The 22,585-nt window shown below is 38.2% G+C and overlaps 1 protein-coding gene across 1 annotated transcript; it reads right to left on the bottom strand.

Moving 5' to 3' along the window:
- Nucleotides 1-18,510: 18,510 nt before the first annotated feature.
- On the bottom strand, nt 18,511-22,274 carry LOC113069489 (protein tyrosine phosphatase type IVA 2-like). Its single transcript, XM_026242590.1, has 7 exons — nt 22,121-22,274; nt 20,901-20,977; nt 20,052-20,622; nt 19,869-19,961; nt 19,629-19,759; nt 19,313-19,387; nt 18,511-19,222 (listed from the first exon to the last, which is right to left on the bottom strand). Exons 3-7 carry the CDS (start codon nt 20,145-20,147, stop codon nt 19,111-19,113), a joined length of 507 nt encoding a protein of 168 aa, XP_026098375.1. The 5' UTR covers nt 20,148-20,622; nt 20,901-20,977; nt 22,121-22,274; the 3' UTR covers nt 18,511-19,110.
- Between the last annotated feature and the right edge of the window lie 311 nt (nt 22,275-22,585).

The following is a 22,585-nucleotide window of genomic DNA, read 5'->3' as shown; positions in this document are numbered from 1 at the left end:
TAGAAACAGGAAGTTGCTATAACTCAGACATACAATGACCAATCTGCCCCAAACTTCACATGTTTGATGAGACTCCTGTTCCTGAACAGTTGACACCGACCATATTCAGTTATTAGTCATAGCGCCACCTATTGGCAACAGGAAGTGACATATTTTACAGCTGCGACAAACTACTCCTAGAAATTTTTTGACATCAATGATCTTTTTGTCGTCAGTCTAATCTAAAGGCCTGTAAGATGTTAAATTGTGAAGATCTTGAGTTTTTCGTTTAAAGGGCGTGTCCATGACGGCCGTGACAAAGTTCGATGTCTTGCCATGGGAATAAAATATGTTATAACTCAGTCATAAAATATCAGATCTTGCCAAACTTCAAAGTTTGAATAAGAGTCCTGACCTGAACACATCTGAGGAGGCTAATATTCCATTGGGTGTGGCAAAATGGCTCGATAGCGCCACCTATACATTTTCAATGGAGTGCGCCTCGAGCTACATGTTTCATGTACATGTACGAAAATCGGTTAACATATGTAACACACCAATAGCTACAAAAAAGTCTCCTTGGTACGAAATCCGAATCCCAACAGGAAGTCGGTTATTTTTAATTTTCCTGCCAAAATTGGTGTTGTTTTGCCATTTTCAGGGGTTTTACTTTAACGAACTCCTCCTAGAGATTTATTCAGCATCAACACCAAACTTGGTCAGTGTAATCTTAAGCCCTTTGCGATGTTAAATTGCGAGGAATTGAGTTTCGTTAAAGGGCGTGTCCATGGCGGCCTGACAAATTTCGATGATTCGCCATGAAAAATGATGGTGCTATAACTCACACATACAATGTCCAATCTGCCCCAAACTTCACATTATTGATAAGACTCTTCACCTGAACAGATCTACATGCCAATATTCAGTATATAGTCATAGCGCCACCTATTGGCAACATGGAAGTGACATATTTTACACTGAGACAAACTACTCCTAGAAATTTTATGACATCAATGTCTTTTTTGTGGTCAGTCTAATCTAAAGACCTGTGTGATGTTTAGTTGTGAAGATCTTGAGTTTTTGTTAAAAGGCATGTCCATGTCGCCATGACGAAGTTCGATGTCTCGCCATGGGAATAAAAGATGTTATAACTCAGGCATAAAATGTCCGATCTTGCCCAAACTTCACATGTGTGATAAGAGTCCTGGCTTGAACACATCTGAAGGCCAATATTCCATTATAACGATAGCGCCACCTGCTGGCAACAGGAAGATTGGCACACATATGGAATAAACTTTGATATATTGCACTTATATTTATGAGTTTAAATGCATATTTCTCAACGTTCACCTTTTTACTAAAGCCACACGATGGCAGTGAGCCCGTGTGCGAGGGCCCGTTCATCGCTGCTTGCAGCTTTAATTAGGGCCCGAGCACCGAGGTGCGAGGACCCCTCTTGTATCTGCTTTGTTTTTTATTAGGGCCCGAGCACCGATGGTGTGAGGACCCTCTTGGAATTGCTCCGTTTATTATTATTATTATTATTATTATTATTATTATTATTATTATTCTTCTTCTTCTCCAAAATGAATCGGATTTTTGAGGGCCTAAACATGCTCGAAAAGTCATGAAACTTTGCACACACCTCAGAACTGGCGAAAATTTACGTCTGATATGGGTTTCAGAAGTGGGTGTGGCAAAATGGCTCAACAGCGCCACCTATACACGTTCAACTGTGTGCGCCTCGAGCTACGTTTCATGTACATGTATGAAAATCGGTATACACATGTAACTCTCCAATACCTACAAAAAAGTCTCTTGGAGCAAAATCCGAAACCCAACAGGAAGTCGGTTATTTCTAATATTATGAGCAAATTTTGTGTCATTTTTGTCATTTCCATGCGTTGTATTTTAACGAACTCCTCCTAGAGATTCATTCAGATCAACACCAAATTTGGTATGCCTAATCTGAAGGCCTTTGCGATGTTAAATTGCGAAGCTTTTGAGTTTTCGTTAATGGGCGTGTCCGTGGCGGCCTGGCGAATTTTGATGATTCGCCATGAAACAGGAAGTTGCTATAACTCAGACATACAATGACCAATCTGCCCCAAACTTCACATGTTTGATGAGACTCCTGGCCTGAACAGATTGACATGCCCATATTTAGTTATAGTCATAGCGCCACCTATTGGCAACAGGAAGTGACATATTTTACACTGCGATGAACTAATCCTAGAAATTTTATGACATCAATGTATTTTTTGTGGTCAGTCTAATCTAAAGGCCTGTGCAATGTTAAGTTGTGAAGATCTTGAGTTTTCGTTAAAAGGCGTGTCCATGGCGCCGTCACGAAGTTCGATGTCTTGCCATGGGAATAAAATATGTTATAACTCAGGCATAAAATGTCCGATCTTCCCCAAACTGCACATGTGTGATAAGAGTCCTGGCTTGAACACATCTGAAGGCCAAAATTCCATCAGGTGTGGCAAAATGGCTCGATAGCGCCACCTATACACTTTCAACAGAGTGCGCCTCGAGCTATGTTTCACGTACATGTACACAAATCGGTATACACATTTAACACACCAATACCTACAAAAAAGTCTCTTGGTACGAAATCCGAATCCCAACAGGAAGTCGGTTATTTAGAATTTTCTCTGCAAAATTGGCGTTGTTTTTGCCATTTTCAGGGGTTGTACTTTAACGAACTCCTCCTAGAGATTTATTCAGATCAACACCAAACCTGGTCAGTTTAATCTTAAGCCCTTTGCGATGTTAAATTGCGACGATCTTTAGATTTCGTTAAAGGGCGTGTCCATGGCGGCCTGACAAATTTCGATGTTTCGCCATGAAAAGGAAGTTGCTGTAACTCAGACATACAATGTCCAATCTGCCCCAAACTTCACATGTTAGATAAAACTTCTGCCCTTAACAGATCTACATGCCCACATTCAGTTATAGTCATAGCGCCACCTATTGGCAACAGGAAGTGACATGTTTTACGCTGCGACAAACTACTCCTATAATTTTTTTGAGATTAACATATATTTTGTGGTCATTCTAATCTAAAGGCCTGTGCAATGTTAACTTTTGGAGATCTTGAGTTTTTTTTAAAGGGTGTTTCCATGGCGCCATGACAAAATTTGATGTCTTGCCACAGCAAGAGAAGTTGTTGTAACTCAAGCATAAAATGTTCAATCTTCCCCAAACTTCACATGTTTGATAAGAGTCCTGGCCTGAACACATCTGAATATTCAATATTCCATTATAATGATAGCGCCACCTGCTGGCAACGGTAAGATTGGCACATATATGGGATATACTTTGATATATTCCACTTATATTTAGGACATTAAATGCATATTTCTCAACGTTCACCTTTTTACTAAAGCAACACGATGGCGGTGAGCCCGGGTGCGAGGGCCCGTTCATCGCTGCTTGCAGCTTTAATTATTATTATTCTTCTTCTTCTTCTTCTTCTTCTCCCGAATGAATCGCATTTTTGAGGGCTTTAACATGCTCAAAAAGTCATGAAACTTTGCACACTCGTCAAACCTGGTGAAAATTTTCGTCTGATATAGGATTCAGAAGAGGGTGTGGCAAAATGGCTCGACAGCGCCACCTATACCAAGAAAATCAACAGCCTTCCAGCTATGTTTCACGTACATGCACGAAAATTGGCACACATATGTAACACACCAATACCTACAAAAAAGACTCTTGGAGCGAAATTCTAAACCCAACAGGAAGTCGGTTATTTTTAATATTATGAGCATATTTTGTGTAATTTGGGCCATTTCCATGTGTTGTATTTTAACGAACTCCTCCTAGAGAGTTCTTCAAATCAACACCAAATTTGGTATGCCTAATCTAAAGGCCTTTGCGATGTTAAATTGCGAAGATCCTGACTTTTCGTTGAAGGGCGTGTCTGTGGCGGCCTGGCGAATTTCTATGATTCGCCATGAAAAATGAAGTTGCTATAACTCACACACACAATGACCAATCTGCCCCAAACTTCACAAGTTTGATGAGACTCCGAAGCTGAACAGATTGACATGCCCATATTCAGTTATAGTCATAGCGCCACCTATTGGCAACAGGAAGTGACATATTTTACGCTCCGACGAACTACTCCTAGAAATTTTATGACATCAATGTCTTTTTTGTGGTCAGTCTAATCTAAAGGCCTGTGCGATGTTCAGTTGTGAAGATCTTGAGTTTTCGTTAAAAGGCTTGTTCATGGCGTCGCGACGAAGTTCGATGTCTCGCCATGTGAATAAAAGATGTTATAACTCAGGCATAAGATGTCCGATCTTCCCCAAACTTCACATGTGTGATAAGAGTCCTGGCCTGAACAGATCTTCAGGCCAATATTCCACCGGGTGTGGCAGAATGGCTCTATAGCGCCACCTATACACTTTCAACGGAGTGCGCCTCGAGCTATGTTTCACATACATGTACAAAAATTGGTACACACATGTAACACTCCAATACCTACAAAAAAGTCTCTTGGTACGAAATCCGGATCCCAACAGGAAGTCGGTTATTTTGAATTTTCCCTTCAAAATTGCTGTTGTTTTTGCCATTTTCAGGGGTTGTACTTTAACGAACTCCTCCTAGAGATTTATTCAGATCAACACCAAACTTGGTCAGTGTAATCTAAAGCCCTTTGCGATAATAAATTGCGAAGGACTTGAGGTTTCGTTAAAGGGCGGGTCCATGGCGGCCTGACAAATTTCGATGTTTCGCCATGAAAAAGGAAGTTGCTGTAACTCAGACATACAATGTCCAATCTGCCCCAAACTTCACATGTTGGATAAGACTCTTGACCTGAACAGATCTACATGCCAATATTCAGTTATAGTCATAGCGCCACCTATTGGCAACAGGAAGTTACATATTTTACACTGCGACAAACTACTCCTAGAAATTTTATGACATCAATGTCTTTTTTTGTGGTCAGTCTAATCTAAAGACCTGTGTGATGTTTAGTTGTGAAGATCTTGAGATTTTGTTAAAAGGTGTGTCCATGGCGCCGTGATGAAGTTCAATGTCTCGCCATGGGAATAAAAGATGTTATAACTCAGGCATAAAATGTCCGATCTTGCCCAAACTTCACTTGTGTGATAAGGGTCCTGGCCTGAACAGATCTGAAGGCCAATATTCCATCGAGTGTGGCAAAATGGCTCAATAGCGCCACCTATACACTTTCAACGGAGTGCGTATACACTTTAAACGGAGTGCGCCTTGAGCTATGTTTCACGTACATGTACAAAAATCAGTACACACATGTAACACACCAATATCTACGAAAAAGTCTCTTGGTACGAAGTCCGAATCCCAACAGGAAATCAGTTATTTGGAATTTTCTCTGCAAAATTAGTGTTGTTTTGGCCATTTTCAGGGGTTAACGAACTCCTCCTAGATATTTATTCAGATCAACACCAAACTTGGTCAGTGTAATCTAAAGCCTTTTGCGATCTTAAATTGCGAAGATCTTGAGGTTTCGTTAAAGGGCGTGTCCATGGCGGCCTGACAAATTTCATTGTTTCGCCATGAAATAGGATGTTGTTGTAACTCAGGCATAAAATGTCCAATCCTCCCCAAACCTCACATGTTCGATAAAAGTCCTGCCCTGAACACATCTGAAGGCCAATATTCCATTATAATGATAGCGCCACCTGCTGGCAACAGGAAGATTGGCACATATATGGAATAAACATTGATATATTCTACTTATATTTATGAGTTTAAACGCATATTTCTCACCGTTCACCTATTAACTAAAGCCACTCACTGCCGGTGAGCCCGGGTGCGAGGGCCCGTTCATCGCTGCTTGCAGCTTTAATTAGGGCCCGAGCACCGATGGTGCGAGGACCCTCTTGGAATTGCTCCGTTTATTATTATTATTATTATTATTATACTTCTCCAAAATGAATCGCATTTTTGAGGGCCTAAACATACTCAAAAAGTCATGAAACTTTGCACACACCTCAGAAATGACGAAAATTTACATCTGATATGGGTTTCAGAAGTGGGTGTGGCAAAATGGCTCGACAGCGCCACCTATAGACATTCAACGGTGTGCGCCTCGAGCTATGTTTCATGTACATGCATGAAAATTGGCACACACATGTAACACACCAATACCTACAAAAAAGACTCTTGGACCAAAATTCTAAACCCAACAGGAAGTCGGTTATTTTTAATTTTATGAGCAAATTTTGTGTCATTTTTGTCATTTCCATGCGTTGTATTTTAACGAACTCCTCCTAGAGATTTATTCAGATCAACACCAAATTTGGTATACCTAATCTAAAGGCTTTTGCGATGTTAAATTGCGAAGATTTTGAGTTTTCGTTAATGGGCGTGTCCGTGGCGGCCTGGCGAATTTCGTTGATTCGCCATGAAAAATGAAGTTGCTATAACTCAGACATACAATGTCCAATCTGCCCCAAACTTCACATGGTTGATAAGACTCTGGAGCTGAATAGATTGACATGCCCATATTCAGTTATAGTCATAGCGCCACCTGTTGGTAACAGGAAGTGACATATTTCACGCTGCGATGAACTACTCCTAGAAATTTTATGACATCAATGTCTTTTTTGTGGTCCGTCTGATCTAAAGGCCTGTGCAATGTTAAGTTGGGAAGATCTTGAGTTTTCATTAGAAGGCGTGTCCATGGCGCCGTGACGAAGTTCGATGTCTCGCCATGGGAATGAAAGATGTTATAACTCAGGCATAAAATGTCCGATCTTCCCCAAACTTCACAGGTGTGATTAGAGTCCTGGCCTGAACACATCTGAAGGCCAATATTCCATTGGGTGTGGCAAAATGGCTTGATAGCGCCACCTATACACTTTCATTGGATTGCGCCTCGAGCTACGTGTCACGTACATATACAAAAATCGGTACACATATGTAACACACCAATAGCTACAAAAAAGTCTCTTGGTATGAAATCCGAATCCCAACAGGAAGTCGGTTATTTTGAATTTTCCCCGCAAATTTGTTGTTGTTTTTGCCATTTTCAGGGGTTGTACTTTAACGAACTCCTCCAAGAGATTTATTCAGATCAACACCAAACTTGGTCAGTGTAATCTTAAGCCCTTTGTGATGTTAAATTGCAAAGATCTTGATGTTTCATTTAAAGGCGTGTCCATGGCGGCCTGACAAATTTCGATGTTTCGCCATGAAACAGGAAGTTGCTGTAACTCAGACATACAATGTCCAATCTGCCTCAAACTTCACATGTTAGATAAGAATTCTGCCCTTAACAGATCTACATGCCCATATTCAATCATAGTCATAGCGCCACCTGCTGGCAACAGGAAGTGTCATGTTTTACACTGCAAAGAACTACTCCAAGAAATAAGAAGTTGTTGTAACTCAGGCATGAAATGTTCGATATTCCCCAAACTACACATGTTCGATAAGACTCCTGGCCTGAACACATCTGAAGGCCAATAATCCATTATAATGATAGCGCCACATATTGGCAACAGGAAAATTGACGCATATAAATTACTTTGACATATTCCACTTATATTTACGATTTGAAATGCATATTTCTCACCTTCACCTTTTTACTAAAGCCACACGATTGCGGTGAGCCCGGGTGCGAGGGCCCGTTCATCGCTGCTTGCAGCTTTAATTAGGGCCCGAGCACCGATGGTGTGAGGACCCTCTTGGAATTGCTCAGTTTATTATTATTATTATTATTATTATTATTATTATTATTATTATTATTCTTCTTCTCCAAAATAAATCGGATTTTTGAGGGCCTAAACATGCTCGAAAAGTCATGAAACTTTGCACACACCTCAGAACTGGCGAAAATTTACGTCTGATATGGGTTTCAGAAGTGGGTGTGGCAAAATGGCTCAACAGCGCCACCTATACACGTTCAACGGTGTGCGCCTCGAGCTACGTTTCATGTACATGTATGAAAATCGGTATACTCATGTAACTCTCCAATACCTACAAAAAAGTCTCTTGGAGCAAAATCCGAAACCCAACAGGAAGTCGGTTATTACTAATATTATGAGCAAATTTTGTGTCATTTTTGTCATTTCCATGCGTTGTATTTTAACGAACTCCTCCTAGAGATTCATTCAGATCAACACCAAATTTGGTATGGCTAATCTGAAGGCCTTTGCGATGTTAAATTGCGAAGCTTTTGAGTTTTCGTTAATGGGCGTGTCCGTGGCGGCCTGGCGAATTTCGATGACTCGCCATGAAACAGGAAATTGCTATAACTCAGACATACAATGACCAGTCTGCCCCAAACTTCACATGTTTGATGAGACTCCTGACCTGAACAGATTGACATGCCCATATTCAGTTATAGTCATAGCGCCACCTATTGGCAACATGAAGTGACATATTTTACACTGCGATGAACTACTCCTAGAAATTTTATGACATCAATGTATTTTTTGTGGTCAGTCTAATCTAAAGGCCTGTGCGATGATAAGTTGTGAAGATCTTGAGTTTTCGTTAAAAGGCGTGTCCATGGCGCCGTCGCGAAGTTCGATGTCTCGCCATGGGAATAAAATATGTTATAACTCAGGCATAAAATGTCCGATCTTCCCCAAACTGCACATGTGTGATAAGAGTCCTGGCCTGAACACATCTGAAGGCCAAAATTCCATCAGGTGTGGCAAAATGGCTCGATAGCGCCACCTATACACTTTCAACAGAGTGCGCCTCAAGCTATGTTTCACATACATGTACAAAAATCGGTATACATATGTAACACACCAATACCTACAAAAAAGTCTCTTGGTACAAAATCCGAATCCCAACAGGAAGTCGGTTATTTAGAATTTTCTCTGCAAAATTGGCGTTGTTTTTGCCATTTCCAGGGGTTGTACTTTAACGAACTCCTCCTTGAGATTTATTCAGATCAACACCAAACTTGGTAAGTTAAATCTAAAGGCCTTTGCGATGTTAAATAGCGAAGATCTTGAGGTTTTGTTAAAGGGCGTGACCATGGCGGCCTGGCAAATTTCGATGTTTCGCCATGAAAAAGGAGGTTGCTGTAACTCGGACATACAATGTCCAATCTGCCCCAAACTTCACATGTTAGATAAGACTTCTGCACTTAACAGATCTACATGCCGATATTCAGTTATAGTCATAGCGCCACCTGCTGGCAACAGGAAGTCACATGTTTTACACTGCGACAAACTACTCCTAGAAATCTTTTGACATTAATGTATTTTTTGTGGTCAGTCTAATCTAAAGGTCTGTGCAATGTTAAATTGTGGAGAACTTGAGTTTTTGTTAAAGGACGTGTCCATGGCACCATGACAAAATTTGATGTCTCGTCACAGCAAGAGAAGTTGTTGTAACTCAGGCATAAAATGTTCGATCTCCCCCAAACTTCACATGTTAGATAAGAATTCTGCCCTGAACACATCTGAAGGCCAATATTCCATTATAATGATAGCGCCACCTGCTGGCAACAGGAGGACTGGTACAAATAAATGACTTTGACATATTCCACTTATTTTTATGACTTTAAATGCATATTTCTCACCGTTCACCTTTTTACTAAAGCCAAACGATGGCGGTGAGCCCGGGTGCGAGGGCCCGTTCATCGCTGCTTGCAGCTTTAATTATTATTATTCTTCTTCTTCTTCTCCCGAATGAATCGCATTTTTGAGGGCTTTAACATGCTCAAAAAGTCATGAAACTTTGCACACGCGTCAAACCTGGTGAAAATTTTCGTCTGATATAGGATTCAGAAGAGGGTGTGGCAAAATGGCTCGACAGCGCCACCTATACCAAGAAAATCAACAGCCTTCCAGCTATGTTTCACGTACATGCATGAAAATTGGCACACATATGTAACACACCAATACCTACAAAAAAGACTCTTGGAGCGAAATTCTAAACCCAACAGGAAGTCGGTTATTTTTAATATTATGAGCATATTTTGTGTAATTTTGGTCATTTCCATGTGTTGTATTTTAACGAACTCCTCCTAGAGAGTTCTTCAAATCAACACCAAATTTGGTATGCCTAATCTAAAGGCCTTTGCGATGTTAAATTGCGAAGATCCTGACTTTTCGTTGAAGGGCGTGTCCGTGGCGGCCTGGCGAATTTCGATGATTCGCCATGAAAAATGAAGTTGCTATAACTCACACATACAATGACCAATCTGCCCCAAACTTCACATGTTTGATGAGACTCCGAACCTGAACAGATTGACATGCCCATATTCAGTTATAGTCATAGCGCCACCTATTGGCAACAGGAAGTGACATATTTTATGCTGCGACGAACTACTCCTAGAAATTTTATGACATCAATGTCTTTTTTGTGGTCAGTCTAATCTAAAGGCTTGTGCGATGTTCAGTTGTGAAGATCTTGAGTTTTCGTTAAAAGGCTTGTTCATGGCGCCGCGACGAAGTTCGATGTCTCGCCATGCGAATAAAAGATGTTATAACTCAGGCATAAAATGTCCGATCTTCCCCAAACTTCACATGTGTGATAAGAGTCCTGGCCTGAACAGATCTGCAGGCCAATATTCCACCGGGTGTGGCAGAATGGCTCTATAGCGCCACCTATACACTTTCAACGGAGTGCGCCTCGAGCTATGTTTCACGTACATGTAAAAAAATTGGTACACACATGTAACACTCCAATACCTACAAAAAAGTCTCTTGGTACGAAATCCGGATCCCAACAGGAAGTCGGTTATTTTGAATTTTCCCTTCAAAATTGCTGTTGTTTTTGCCATTTTCAGGGGTTGTATTTTAACAAACTCCTCCTAGAGATTTATTCAGATCAACATCAAACTTGGTCAGTGTAATCTAAAGCCCTTTGCGATAATAAATTGCGAAGGACTTGAGGTTTCGTTAAAGGGCGGGTCCATGGCGGCCTGAAAAATTTCGATGTTTCGCCATGAAAAAGGAAGTTGCTGTAACTCAGACATACAATGTCCAATCTGCCCCAAACTTCACATGTTGGATAAGACTCTTGACCTGAACAGATCTACATGCCAATATTCAGTTATAGTCATAGCGCCACCTATTGGCAACAGGAAGTTACATATTTTACACTGCGACAAACTACTCCTAGAAATTTTATGACATCAATGTCTTTTTTGTGGTCAGTCTAATCTAAAGACCTGTGTGATGTTTAGTTGTGAATATCTTGAGTTTTTGTTAAAAGGTGTGTCCATGGCGCCGTGATGAAGTTCGATGTCTCGCCATGGGAATAAAAGATGTTATAACTCAGGCATAAAATGTCCGATCTTGCCCAAACTTCACTTGTGTGATAAGGGTCCTGGCCTGAACAGATCTGAAGGCCAATATTCCATCGAGTGTGGCAAAATGGCTCAATAGCGCCACCTATACACTTTCAACGGAGTGCGTATACACTTTAAACGGAGTGCGCCTCGAGCTATGTTTCACGTACATGTACAAAAATCGGTACACACATGTAACACACCAATATCTACGAAAAAGTCTCTTGGTACGAAGTCCGAATCCCAACAGGAAGTCAGTTATTTGGAATTTTCTCTGCAAAATTAGTGTTGTTTTGGCCATTTTCAGGGGTTGTACTTTAACGAACTCCTACTAGATATTTATTCAGATCAACACCAAACTTGGTCAGTGTAATCTAAAGCCTTTTGCGATCTTAAATTGCGAAGATCTTGAGGTTTCGTTAAAGGGCGTGTCCATGGCGGCCTGACAAATTTCATTGTTTCGCCATGAAATAGGATGTTGTTGTAACTCAGGCATAAAGTGTCCAATCCTCCCCAAACCTCACATGTTCGATAAAAGTCCTGCCCTGAACACATCTGAAGGCCAATATTCCATTATAATGATAGCGCCACCTGCTGGCAACAGGAAGATTGGCACATATATGGAATAAACATTGATATATTCTACTTATATTTATGAGTTTAAACGCATATTTCTCACCGTTCACCTATTAACTAAAGCCACTCGCTGCCGGTGAGCCCGGGTGCGAGGGCCCGTTCATCGCTGCTTGCAGCTTTAATTTTTAATTGTTTTGTTGTCTCTCTGCATTCATTACTAATCACGCAATGCAGACATTCTACATCATCTGCCACAACTGCTTTCGCTAATGACAGATGACGGAAGTAATAGAAAAGTGTTTATTACATTTGAAATGTGGATATTTTTCTTACAAAAATGTATGAATTAGCTAAAGGAGGCCTTTATTCACCCATAGGAGCCACGTGAGGCAGGTTTTATACAGATATGCGCACTTTATATAACATTTTGGACCGTTGAACAGAAACACCCACCCACTACAATGATAGAGCTTAGAAGTGCCAAGACAATTATTAATATAAGTATTTTTAATATAATAACTGGAATCGTCTGAAAGAAGAAAGTCATATACTAGGATGACTTGAGGGTGAGTAAAAAACAGGCTAATCTTCATTTTTGGGTGAACTAACCCTTTAAAGTTAACAACAATGAAAAACTATTGTAATTGTAATGTGCTACTGATGAACCTTATAGCCACAAGGAAAATTAACCAATATTAGTGTCTGTATACAAACTTTAACTTATAAATAGACAGTTTAAAAAACAATATTAGTATTAAGCAACTGGTCCATTTGTGTTGTGCTTCATATTAAATGAAAAACGGTTCATACATTTTAAGAGTGGCTAAAGTATCAAAATAATAATAATAAAATAAAAATAAAAGGTTTAGAAATAATTTTCATTCAGAAATTCCACAAGAAAAAGAAAGGGCTAGTAACAAATCTTTAGTAGAAAAACATAAAACATACTCCTATCTTACTTCAAAAATAATTTATAGAATGTGTAAATATAAAAAAGAAAACATACATATTTTGCATGTAATTCACTCTAGGACGTTTTACAGTAAGCCAACTCCATTTAACCAAAATCTTAGAAACCACATAGCTGCTGTTGTTTTGATTTGAAATGACAAAGGGCTGTGTGACCAGACACTTACCTCTCATATCAGGCAATCGACAATTTAATATAAAAATTCATACTACAGTCATGCTCCTGACCGATAACTCTGAGTCTAGGCGGCAGTAAAGTATCATCAGCTGTTACAAACTTACCGGCATCATGATTCCAGAATGGCGAAATCAAACAGGAAGAGCTGAATTAAAAAATAAATAAATAAGTCTTTAACTTCCAAAGAACAGTTGAAAAAAGTTAAATTATTAATTCTGTTATTCAAGCGCTTTTCCCGTTATGAGTTTGGTCCTGTGATTGTGGTGAAAGGATGCGCCATCTGAACTGGGTCATTTACGTCACAGCGGCGTCCCAATCCAGTGGCTTCGGTGTTTTGTGCAGGTTCTATGGCAAGCCGTTTTCACATTTATGTGTGTGATTCGCATTTGTTTAACTGGCATTTTTAATTTACATACTATATACAAACTGTACATTAGATTATTGCATTATATGAGACTACTGGAATACATACAATCTCTGAAAACTAGTCTTAGTTTTGTAGTATGGACACTAGAATAGATACTGGTAAATATCTGAATGGTTACTAGTAGGGGTGTAACGATTCACTCGTTTTGATGCATCGATTACAAACCCTGTCGATTCAAATGCATCGATCTTGAAACATGATTTTTGAATCGTGAATCGCCCGATCTTGAACAGCAATCGATTCAAAATGCTAAGAATCGAATGAATCGCGATTTCTATAGCGATTCTATGCTTTCAAAATGTATACACATTAAATTACTACACGCACGAATTAATGGAGACCTTGAAGAGTGTTCATGAATCGTGCCTCTTATCTGTCCTTCACGCGCTCCACTGTTTACCGCCTGAGAGACTGTCACAGGATTGCGCTCGCGCTCCGTTCTTCTCTGATGCAGCTGACGTGTGATCTATAGGACTCGTGGCCAATGCCGCAGCCGTCGACAGCTGTATTTATTGCATGGACGGAGCAGAAATGTAAGTGTCTAAATCATACGCACAGATCCACTGAATGATTAATGTTTTTAAACAATGCGGATGAACCGAATATACGAAGGAAACTTTTAAAATTAACCACAGCATTAACAACGACCTTGAAATAAGAGCGCGAGTTTTATCTGATAATCAGATGCATTAAAGTAGCGTTTGTTTCATTAGCAAACAGACATCTGGCGCGTTTTCTCTAAGAATCATTCGCTGATGGAGAGGAAAAGTTAAATAGAGATGAAGACGTTTTCACACTGAAAGAGAAGCGATCTCGCTCTCATAGACGTGCCAGGCTATATCTGCAGCTAAACTGAATAAAAGCAGAATGAACTGATGAAACAAAAACAAAAAAAAAACACCCACAAACAATTTATGAATGATGCAGTGCTAATTGACATTTATTACAGTACAGAAACTATAAAGTATATTTTCTACCTTATTCTGTGCAGAAAATTTAAATAATTGCTAATTAAATGTAGCCTAGTATATAAAACAATCATAAAACTGCCATTAAGAAAAAAATATAGATTACAAATGATTGATTATTGTCCAGCAGTGTATTTGATTTATTACAGCTATTTAAAAGTAATTAAAAAGAAGATAATAATAAAAAAATAATAATAATAATAATTATTATTATTATTATTATTATTATTATTATATAGGCTACATACATAAAATGATTGTTTTTGACATTTCTGTCACTTCTGAAATTATGGCTACGCCCCCGGTGTGACAAAATGTTAGCTTATACATAATACTCTTTAAGCTCTTTTTTAAAAACTTGGCTTACATACATTTTTACATATGCCATGTCGCATCATTAAACTAGCATTTAACAATGGACAAAAGGTTTTTTTTTTTTTTTTCTAACCTATGGTTCTATAACCATAAACGCTACTGTAATTTGCCCCCTGACTAAGCATTTAAAGAATTTAGTAGAAGCATTTAAATAATCCCGTGAATGCACTTAAAGAATGCAGAATCGAATCGTTATAATCGAATCGAATCGAATTTATCAGCTGCAGGGCGGGATTTGCGCTGAACGCGGAGACTTCTGCTACTTAATATGTTCGTTTGGAAACATGAAAATGTATATGTTGTGCATACAAAATATTGCATTCGGTCATTCGGTACACGTGCACCGTACCGAAAGCCCTGTACCAAAACGGTCCGGTACGAATACATGTACCGTTACACCCCTAGTAAACATGTATTAGAAATAGGGATGTCAACGATTAATCGATGATCGATTAATTGTCGATAAGAGATGCAATCGATTAAGGCTATGGATGGTCGGTTAACCGATTCAATGTTGGGCTGCGTGCGGCTCATGCGCACTCAACACGTGCGAGCGGCTGTGAGTGACGTTGACGATATATAAAAGCATCATCATTCATTCACAATGTACAAATTAAGCTTTTAATGTGATTTAAACTTTAAAGTACATTAAAATAGAAACAACATAAAAATTCTTCAACATTAAATGCAATAGAAATGTAGTTACTAATCATTTCATCAGATAACTGTTTTATATCGTGCGCTTTGCAGGGCTGCGGGACACAGTGACAGGACAGGTAGTCTATTCATTCCTACAACTTGTTAATTCATTCCTACGAATTATTAATGTGGCAATTGTCCATGTTTTATTAATTTTGTTCCCTAAATAACCCATGATTTAAGTGAAATAAGGGAACAAATTAATAAATCGAACGAATTCTTAATTCATGAAATCTTTAATTTCCCTTCCCATGTTTACCACAGTAAGAGATGCGAAAACAGTTATTAAAAGCGAAAGATAATAAAATAAACCTGGGAAATTAGAGGGTTAGACTATGAAGATTTAGGAAAAGAAACGATGCCTAAATATACTGAATTTGTGGAAATTCGTAACCAACCGGCAAACCAGAACAAAGCCGCGTAAATGAAGACTATGGGGTCCAAAAGCATGGTCGCGATCTAACATTTTCCAGTTAACCTATTATTCCTCTAATAAACAAAGCTTTTATACCACACTTGTCATAATCAGATCTTATCATTTCTAAATAAATGATTGCTGGATTCAAAACAGCGATTAATAGGCGCTGTGACACATTCCTGGAGCATTCACTGCTGTCACCAAACGGTGACGCCGAGCATCGTTCACAAGTTTCTGCATGGACCTGACTAGGGCACAGGTTCTAAGCCCTGGGACAAAATGGGATGTTTTAAGGAAAATTTATAGCCTACTAAGTAATAGGCCCAACATAAAAATAAAAAATTTGTTTTCATGTTTTTTTTTGTTTTTTGTTTTTTAAATAGGCTATGCGAAATATATCCGACTTAAATAGGCTAATTAAGATTAACGGATTTAAAACAGAAGTGTGGGCGCTCCATAAGTTCACAAAAAAAAAAAAAAAAAAAAGGATGACAACGCATTCTGTTTGTTTGCTTTATTTTACAAGAGCACAAATCTTCTGTTTTTATTGTGAGTGTGCACAAATGAAAGTAAACTCTTTTGCAGAAAATATATATATTTGTTTAATGTCTCAGCTGTTTCGATCGCCCCGGAGCCTGCTGCACACGTATATTCTAGCGATTCAAACTTACATCGCAGTCTGTTCATTATCAAAATAAAATGTCAACTAAACATTAAAAGGTTACACTGGTCAGTTTAAATAGACCGTAGTATACCGGTCCACTCTGCTGTTATGCCAAGGACGTTTTTGCTCATATGAAGAGGATAATCTTTTCCGTCTATATGCGAATGCGTGTTAAGTACAAGCCTAGTTTACATTATAAATAATAGTTTAACATTCAAATACATTGCGAATATGGAAACATTTCGATTTGTGCCGAATGAGACATGAGCAATAACCTCCAAATAAATCTAGCGAAGCCGCGCTCGCTCATCCTCGTCTGCATCGTCACACTGCACTGTCACGATCTAATGCGCTGTATGCCGGATTTTTAAAAATCTGACATTTTCTAGGACAGAATCCAGCAGGATCAAATTAATGTGAGCAACTGTGTTTTGGTGCAGCAGCGCCGATGTAGTTCACTTAATGTGCAGCGCAGTCACACGCGCTCCACATTTCGGATAATTTTATACAATAATGTCAGTTGAAAACATTGCAATTGTGCTTTAAAATACAACAACGAGCACCACAAAACCATTTAAAGATGCGCGTTCAGCGTTCTCCGTGTGGGATTGGAAACTGTCAACAAAGTAAAATGACCTCAAAAGTATGGCGCGCTCTCTTCATTTTATCAAATGATCATAATCGCATCTATTCATTTTATAATCCTGCTACTAGCATTTTATTCAGACTAAAACCTCTTTAATTCAAGTGAGAAAGCGTTTTGTGTGTGTGTGTGGCTTTTGCATATCCTGTCATACCGCTGACTGCGTGCCTGCAATAGACGCATTTTCCAGTATTATGGTTAACGATTAATCGATTAATTGATCGTTAATTTAAACGACGATCGATCATGGAAATAATCGAAATTTGACATCCCTAATTAGAAACATAATTTATTTTATTTTTTTGTAAGGAGCCAATGTTAATCTTGCTTGCCATAAGTGTAAAGAGAACGGACAACGGAATTACGAATTCTACTAGTGCGAAGGTTTAGCTCATGAATACAGCGGAGAGGGTGGTGATTGCGCAGTGGATAAGACACATGCCGTTGGTGTGAGAGACCCGGGTTCGAATCCACTTTGAGACACCAATGTGTCCCTGAGCAAGACACTTGCTCAGCTGCTCCGGAGGCGTGCGACCTCTGACATATATAGCAATTGTAAGACGCTTTAGATTAAAGCGTCAGCTAAATGCAATAAATACAGGGCTTAAAGCAAGAAATAATAATACAGGGATTAAAGCACGAAAATATTTGAGGCCTGAAAAGTTGTCCAGGAGCAGTTTTTAATTTAAAAGTGCTCTTTGCCTGAAATCAGGAATGGTGCCTGAGAATTTAAGCCCTGTGAATATTAAATAGATCTTAGTGGGCAAAACGTCCCAAGGTATCCAGACAAGCAACTAATTAATATTCATAAGCTAAACCTTTACAATAGTAGGATTCGCGTTCAGACAACAGCCATTTGATTGTCTGTCCATTGAATCTGCATTGCACCGACTCGTGGTCAAGAAAAAAACACCACCGAAAGAGTTCACACACTAGAAATTGCATTACTATTCTCTTCGAAAAAAAAAACTGATATAAGAAATTGTGTAAAAAAAAAAATCAATCAGATTTTACATCGTTAATTAGGTATATTACTAAACATGAATGAGTAAAGCAGGTCAAACGATTATTTGTTAGAATTCAAGATGCATCACATATTATTTACCAACAAAAAAGTAACATGGTATTGTCATGTTTTTAAACATGTCCTTTGGCAAAATCTTGGTATTTTGATAACTTTAGACCATACATGAATATTGAATATATTTACTGCCATGATTTACATTCTATTGCATTACAATCAGACATCTAATATGTTTCTTGGACATACTACAGTTTGTCATATACGTTTATGCCAATATTTCAGTTTTCCACCATTATTAAGTGAAGAGAAAAAACCCATTACAAAAAAAAAATTATTATTTGATTTTTATTATTTGAATTTGACTCATTTCACAATCAGTATGGAGAGGAAGTTTTGTTGATTGGATCATCTAGGATTTTATTCATCTGTCCTTTTCACTGATGACCATAGTCTAGTGCCCAACAGTGCTTTGAACCTCTTGGAATGTTTAATATCTATAACATCAGATACAGTAGTTGTGCCCATGTAACTCTGGAGAAGCTGACAGACTTCAAGAGAAGCACCAACAAAGTGAGTTCACTTACAGCAGGGTGTTATTACACAATCCAGAAAACTGGGGACACCATGTTTTAGATAGGGCATAAAAATCTAACAACTCCAGTCAATCATTATACCAATGTGTTCGTCACAATGAGAAACATCACTAGTGAGACCCAGCTTTGCCTGTGTGTTTACAAGATTGGCTTGACTGTTTGGTCAAAAAAGAAAAAAAAATGCTAATACTGCACTAAACCTTTTTATGTGCTTGGCACTATAGTACAGCAAAATCCTGGTCCAATGTAGTATTCAAACAAAAACGGCTAATAACAACACTAACAATAATAATTACGTCAATAGTTTCCAAAGATCCTTTGGATGAATGTTTATTTACTGAATGCAGCAGTTTTGACCATTGGCATCCTTGAAGCGCAGGCGCATCTTGGGTTTGTATTTTTCAAGGTACATAAGTTGTTTAGCGTTAAAAGCTCCACGCCTTTTCCTACAAAGAAAAATCATTCACATCACAAAATGACCAAAAAATATCATATCCCACAGAAAAAAGAAACTTAAGATTGTGTGTGTGACTTACTGACGAATATACTGGACAGCATCTTCATACATCATCCCGCATTCGATTAAGGCTATGGCCACCAAAACAGGAGCACTGAACACAAAATAGCTGTTCTCATTTAAAAAGTCAGGTCACTTGGTTATTAACCAGGAATTTCCCTGACTGATTGAGATAAATGTTGAGATTCACAGCATTACAGCACAGCATGTTCTAAAAGAACGACATGTTTCTGCACATCAGGTCCAAGATAACTCAAAAATGACACAGTGTAATATCTCCAACAACAAACGGACATTTCATATGACTGAATTACAAGTGCCCTGATAATACTTACCGTCCCAATCCAGCAACGCAATGTACTGCAATGCAACAGCCTGGTTCATCTTTAAATTTACATTTGAGAAGGTTCAGCCAGTCATCAACAATTTGTTCAGGAGGCGAACAACCATCATCAAAAGGCCAATCCTAAAGGAAAACACATTTCTGCATTAAATCCACTGCAATACACGCACACAAAATACCAAATTCCATCGGAATCTGTGGGATATTTAAAGAGGTTAATCAGAATTCACACCAAAACTTCAATGCCTTCTTTTTCCACTGGTGTTTTGTCATAAGTTGCATCACAAACCCGGACAAGCGTCTGCACTCCAAAACTCTTCAGTTCCTAAAAGACAGCAACATAGAAAAACCAGTCAGCTTTGACCCTATTGTTAATATTGGTATTCGTATGAACTGCTCCCATGTTAATCCTTACCTCTATAAACTTGACCAGCTGTGAGTTGGTGGGATTGTGGGTGATGAGAAACCTCATGCATTCGTAGGTGATCTCAACAGGAGCAGGGCGATTCATTTTGACACTCAAATTTAGTTGGACTTGATGAAAAAACAACAACTTCTGAATCTTCTACGGGGTACAAATAATAATTTCAAAATATCTAAGCAATCTGACTTTGAGGCAAATCTCTCAACAAAAAATCGGGAAACAACTTTCACGCTCCCACGAGTTTGAAATAAAAACTAAAGAAGGGAACTATCCTTCTGATTCGCAATTTATAATTACCCCATTCAGGAGAGGAGAGATGATCAGTTGGCACTAGAGAGAAGGAACAACGATTCGCTCTCTAGTACCTGGCTTAGCTCAAACCGATTCATACACTTTAACTCTGGACAAAAAAAGATGCTCCCCGAAAGTGCAGAATTTAAGACGGGCAGACAGGTAGTATAATCTTCATATGGCAGGCCCTCTGTTCACTTGTCTACAATGACCAGGTGCTGTGCCTGGCAGAAGTCTCCACTCACACTGACAAACGCCATAAATGTGCAGCCTGGAATAAGAAAAAGAATGGCGATCAATAAATAACCAGAGCAGTGGAGTCTAAGGCACATCACAAGCAAGTGCAACATGTCACCATTAACACCAAATGATCACTGGATGTAGCCTACAGCTGAAGAGAGACCTCACTCCACTGCAGATATTGACTTTGAACATTGGAAGGATTATGAACTCTCATCATAAAAGCAAACAGGTCTTGCACAACATTATAACATGGTGGTATACATGTAAAATGTATCTATTACATCTATTTTCCTATCATGCACTTACTTTCAATAAGTGAACAGAAAACAAGTTGAGAACTCTGCATTCTATCTTCACCATTCGTGGCTGTCTCTACTTTCCACCTAGAAAAGAAAATCGACATAAAACATGGAAAAAATAAGTATTTTCTTCATTTAAGTCTATTAATTTTCAAAGAAAGAATTCCAGAATGGAAAATAAAAAGAGCTGATGACTGTCTATGTGTTATTACCTATATATATATATATATATATATATATATATATATATATATATATATATATATATATATATATATATTTATTTATATTATATGATTGCATGACACATATCTGAGTCATGGCATCCACTGCCCATATACTGTCTATTTTTGATCATTATCTAATTCTTAAAGGGACAGTATACACACAAATGAAAAATATATGTTATTTACTCACCTTCATGTTCCTTCAAATCCCTATAATTTTCTTTCTGCTCTGGAAAACAAAGGGAAGCGTAAAACAGAAGGGCAGTCTCTGTCATTATTCACTTTCATGATATGTTGAAATATATTTTCCCCACATAATGAAAGCGAATGATAACTGAGAATGTCATTCTGTCCATCTGTATTGTTTTCCACAGAAGATAGAAAAATCATATTTTGGATTGGAACGAAAAAATAGGGAGTAAATAACAAAAACACAACAAAATTATAAATAAACTATACTTTAAAACCGAAAAGAATCTGCATAATATCTATGCATGGAACACAATGGGATCCATTTGGTGACCACACATTAATCTATATTTGTGGTGGACGGATTAAACAACAATTTAATTAAAAACTCAGATTCATAAAATATTAACTTTGTTAATATCCCCACGCAAATCATCATGCTCATGAGACCCACTGACTTACTGTGTGAATGTTAAGGCAGTTTATATAAACAGATGTAATTTACAATGAACATCATTAACTGACAGTTCAAGTCATTAATACATGTATATACGACACACAATTTACTATAATTACATTACAATGGTAAATAATTCCTTAAAAAATAAAGTAAAAATAAAAATACCAAATGTTTTTACGCGATTATTTCGCTCTTGTCCGGTGTTACCAGGCTAGCGTATGTTTTAGCTGCTAAAGCCTAAATACGTAACGTTATATATTTAAAGACACGCACAATTTCACAATCCATCAATCATTTATATATTCATTAATAACAGAAACAATATAGATATGATATCATATAGATACTTACAAAGAGCTGACGGTAGATATGAATACCGTGACAAAGAGAGAAAGGATTGAGAGAAGCTGCTAGCTAGCCGACTAGCTCTCCGACCATAAAGCTCCCGTAACCAGGCTACAATTCCGGTCCAAGCAGATGACCGCTGATTGGCTGCCCGTGGTCACGTGGCAAACAAACCGCACCTTTCACATGAACGTACGGATAGATGTTCCTTTTCGACCAATCACGTTGATTCTTCTAAGAACTGCTCTTTTTGTGTGTGATTAATACAGCGTATAATAAAAGTTTCGGTGGTAGATAAAATGATTTATTTTAAATAAAATAAGCATGAATAAATATAAAATACTTTTTGGTGTATACTTTTTATATTAATTAAATTAGGTTAATAATGAAAAAGTCTTTATAATGAAAAAATAAACCATATAACCCTATCAAATAGCTACACGTATCATTTAAAATATTTATTTAAATATT

This window comes from Carassius auratus, unplaced genomic scaffold, assembly GCF_003368295.1.
Source record: "Carassius auratus strain Wakin unplaced genomic scaffold, ASM336829v1 scaf_tig00001658, whole genome shotgun sequence".
Lineage (NCBI taxonomy): Eukaryota > Metazoa > Chordata > Actinopteri > Cypriniformes > Cyprinidae > Carassius > Carassius auratus.
Note: the sequence above shows the minus strand (reverse complement) of the source record. Positions and strands in the feature narration are given on the sequence as shown.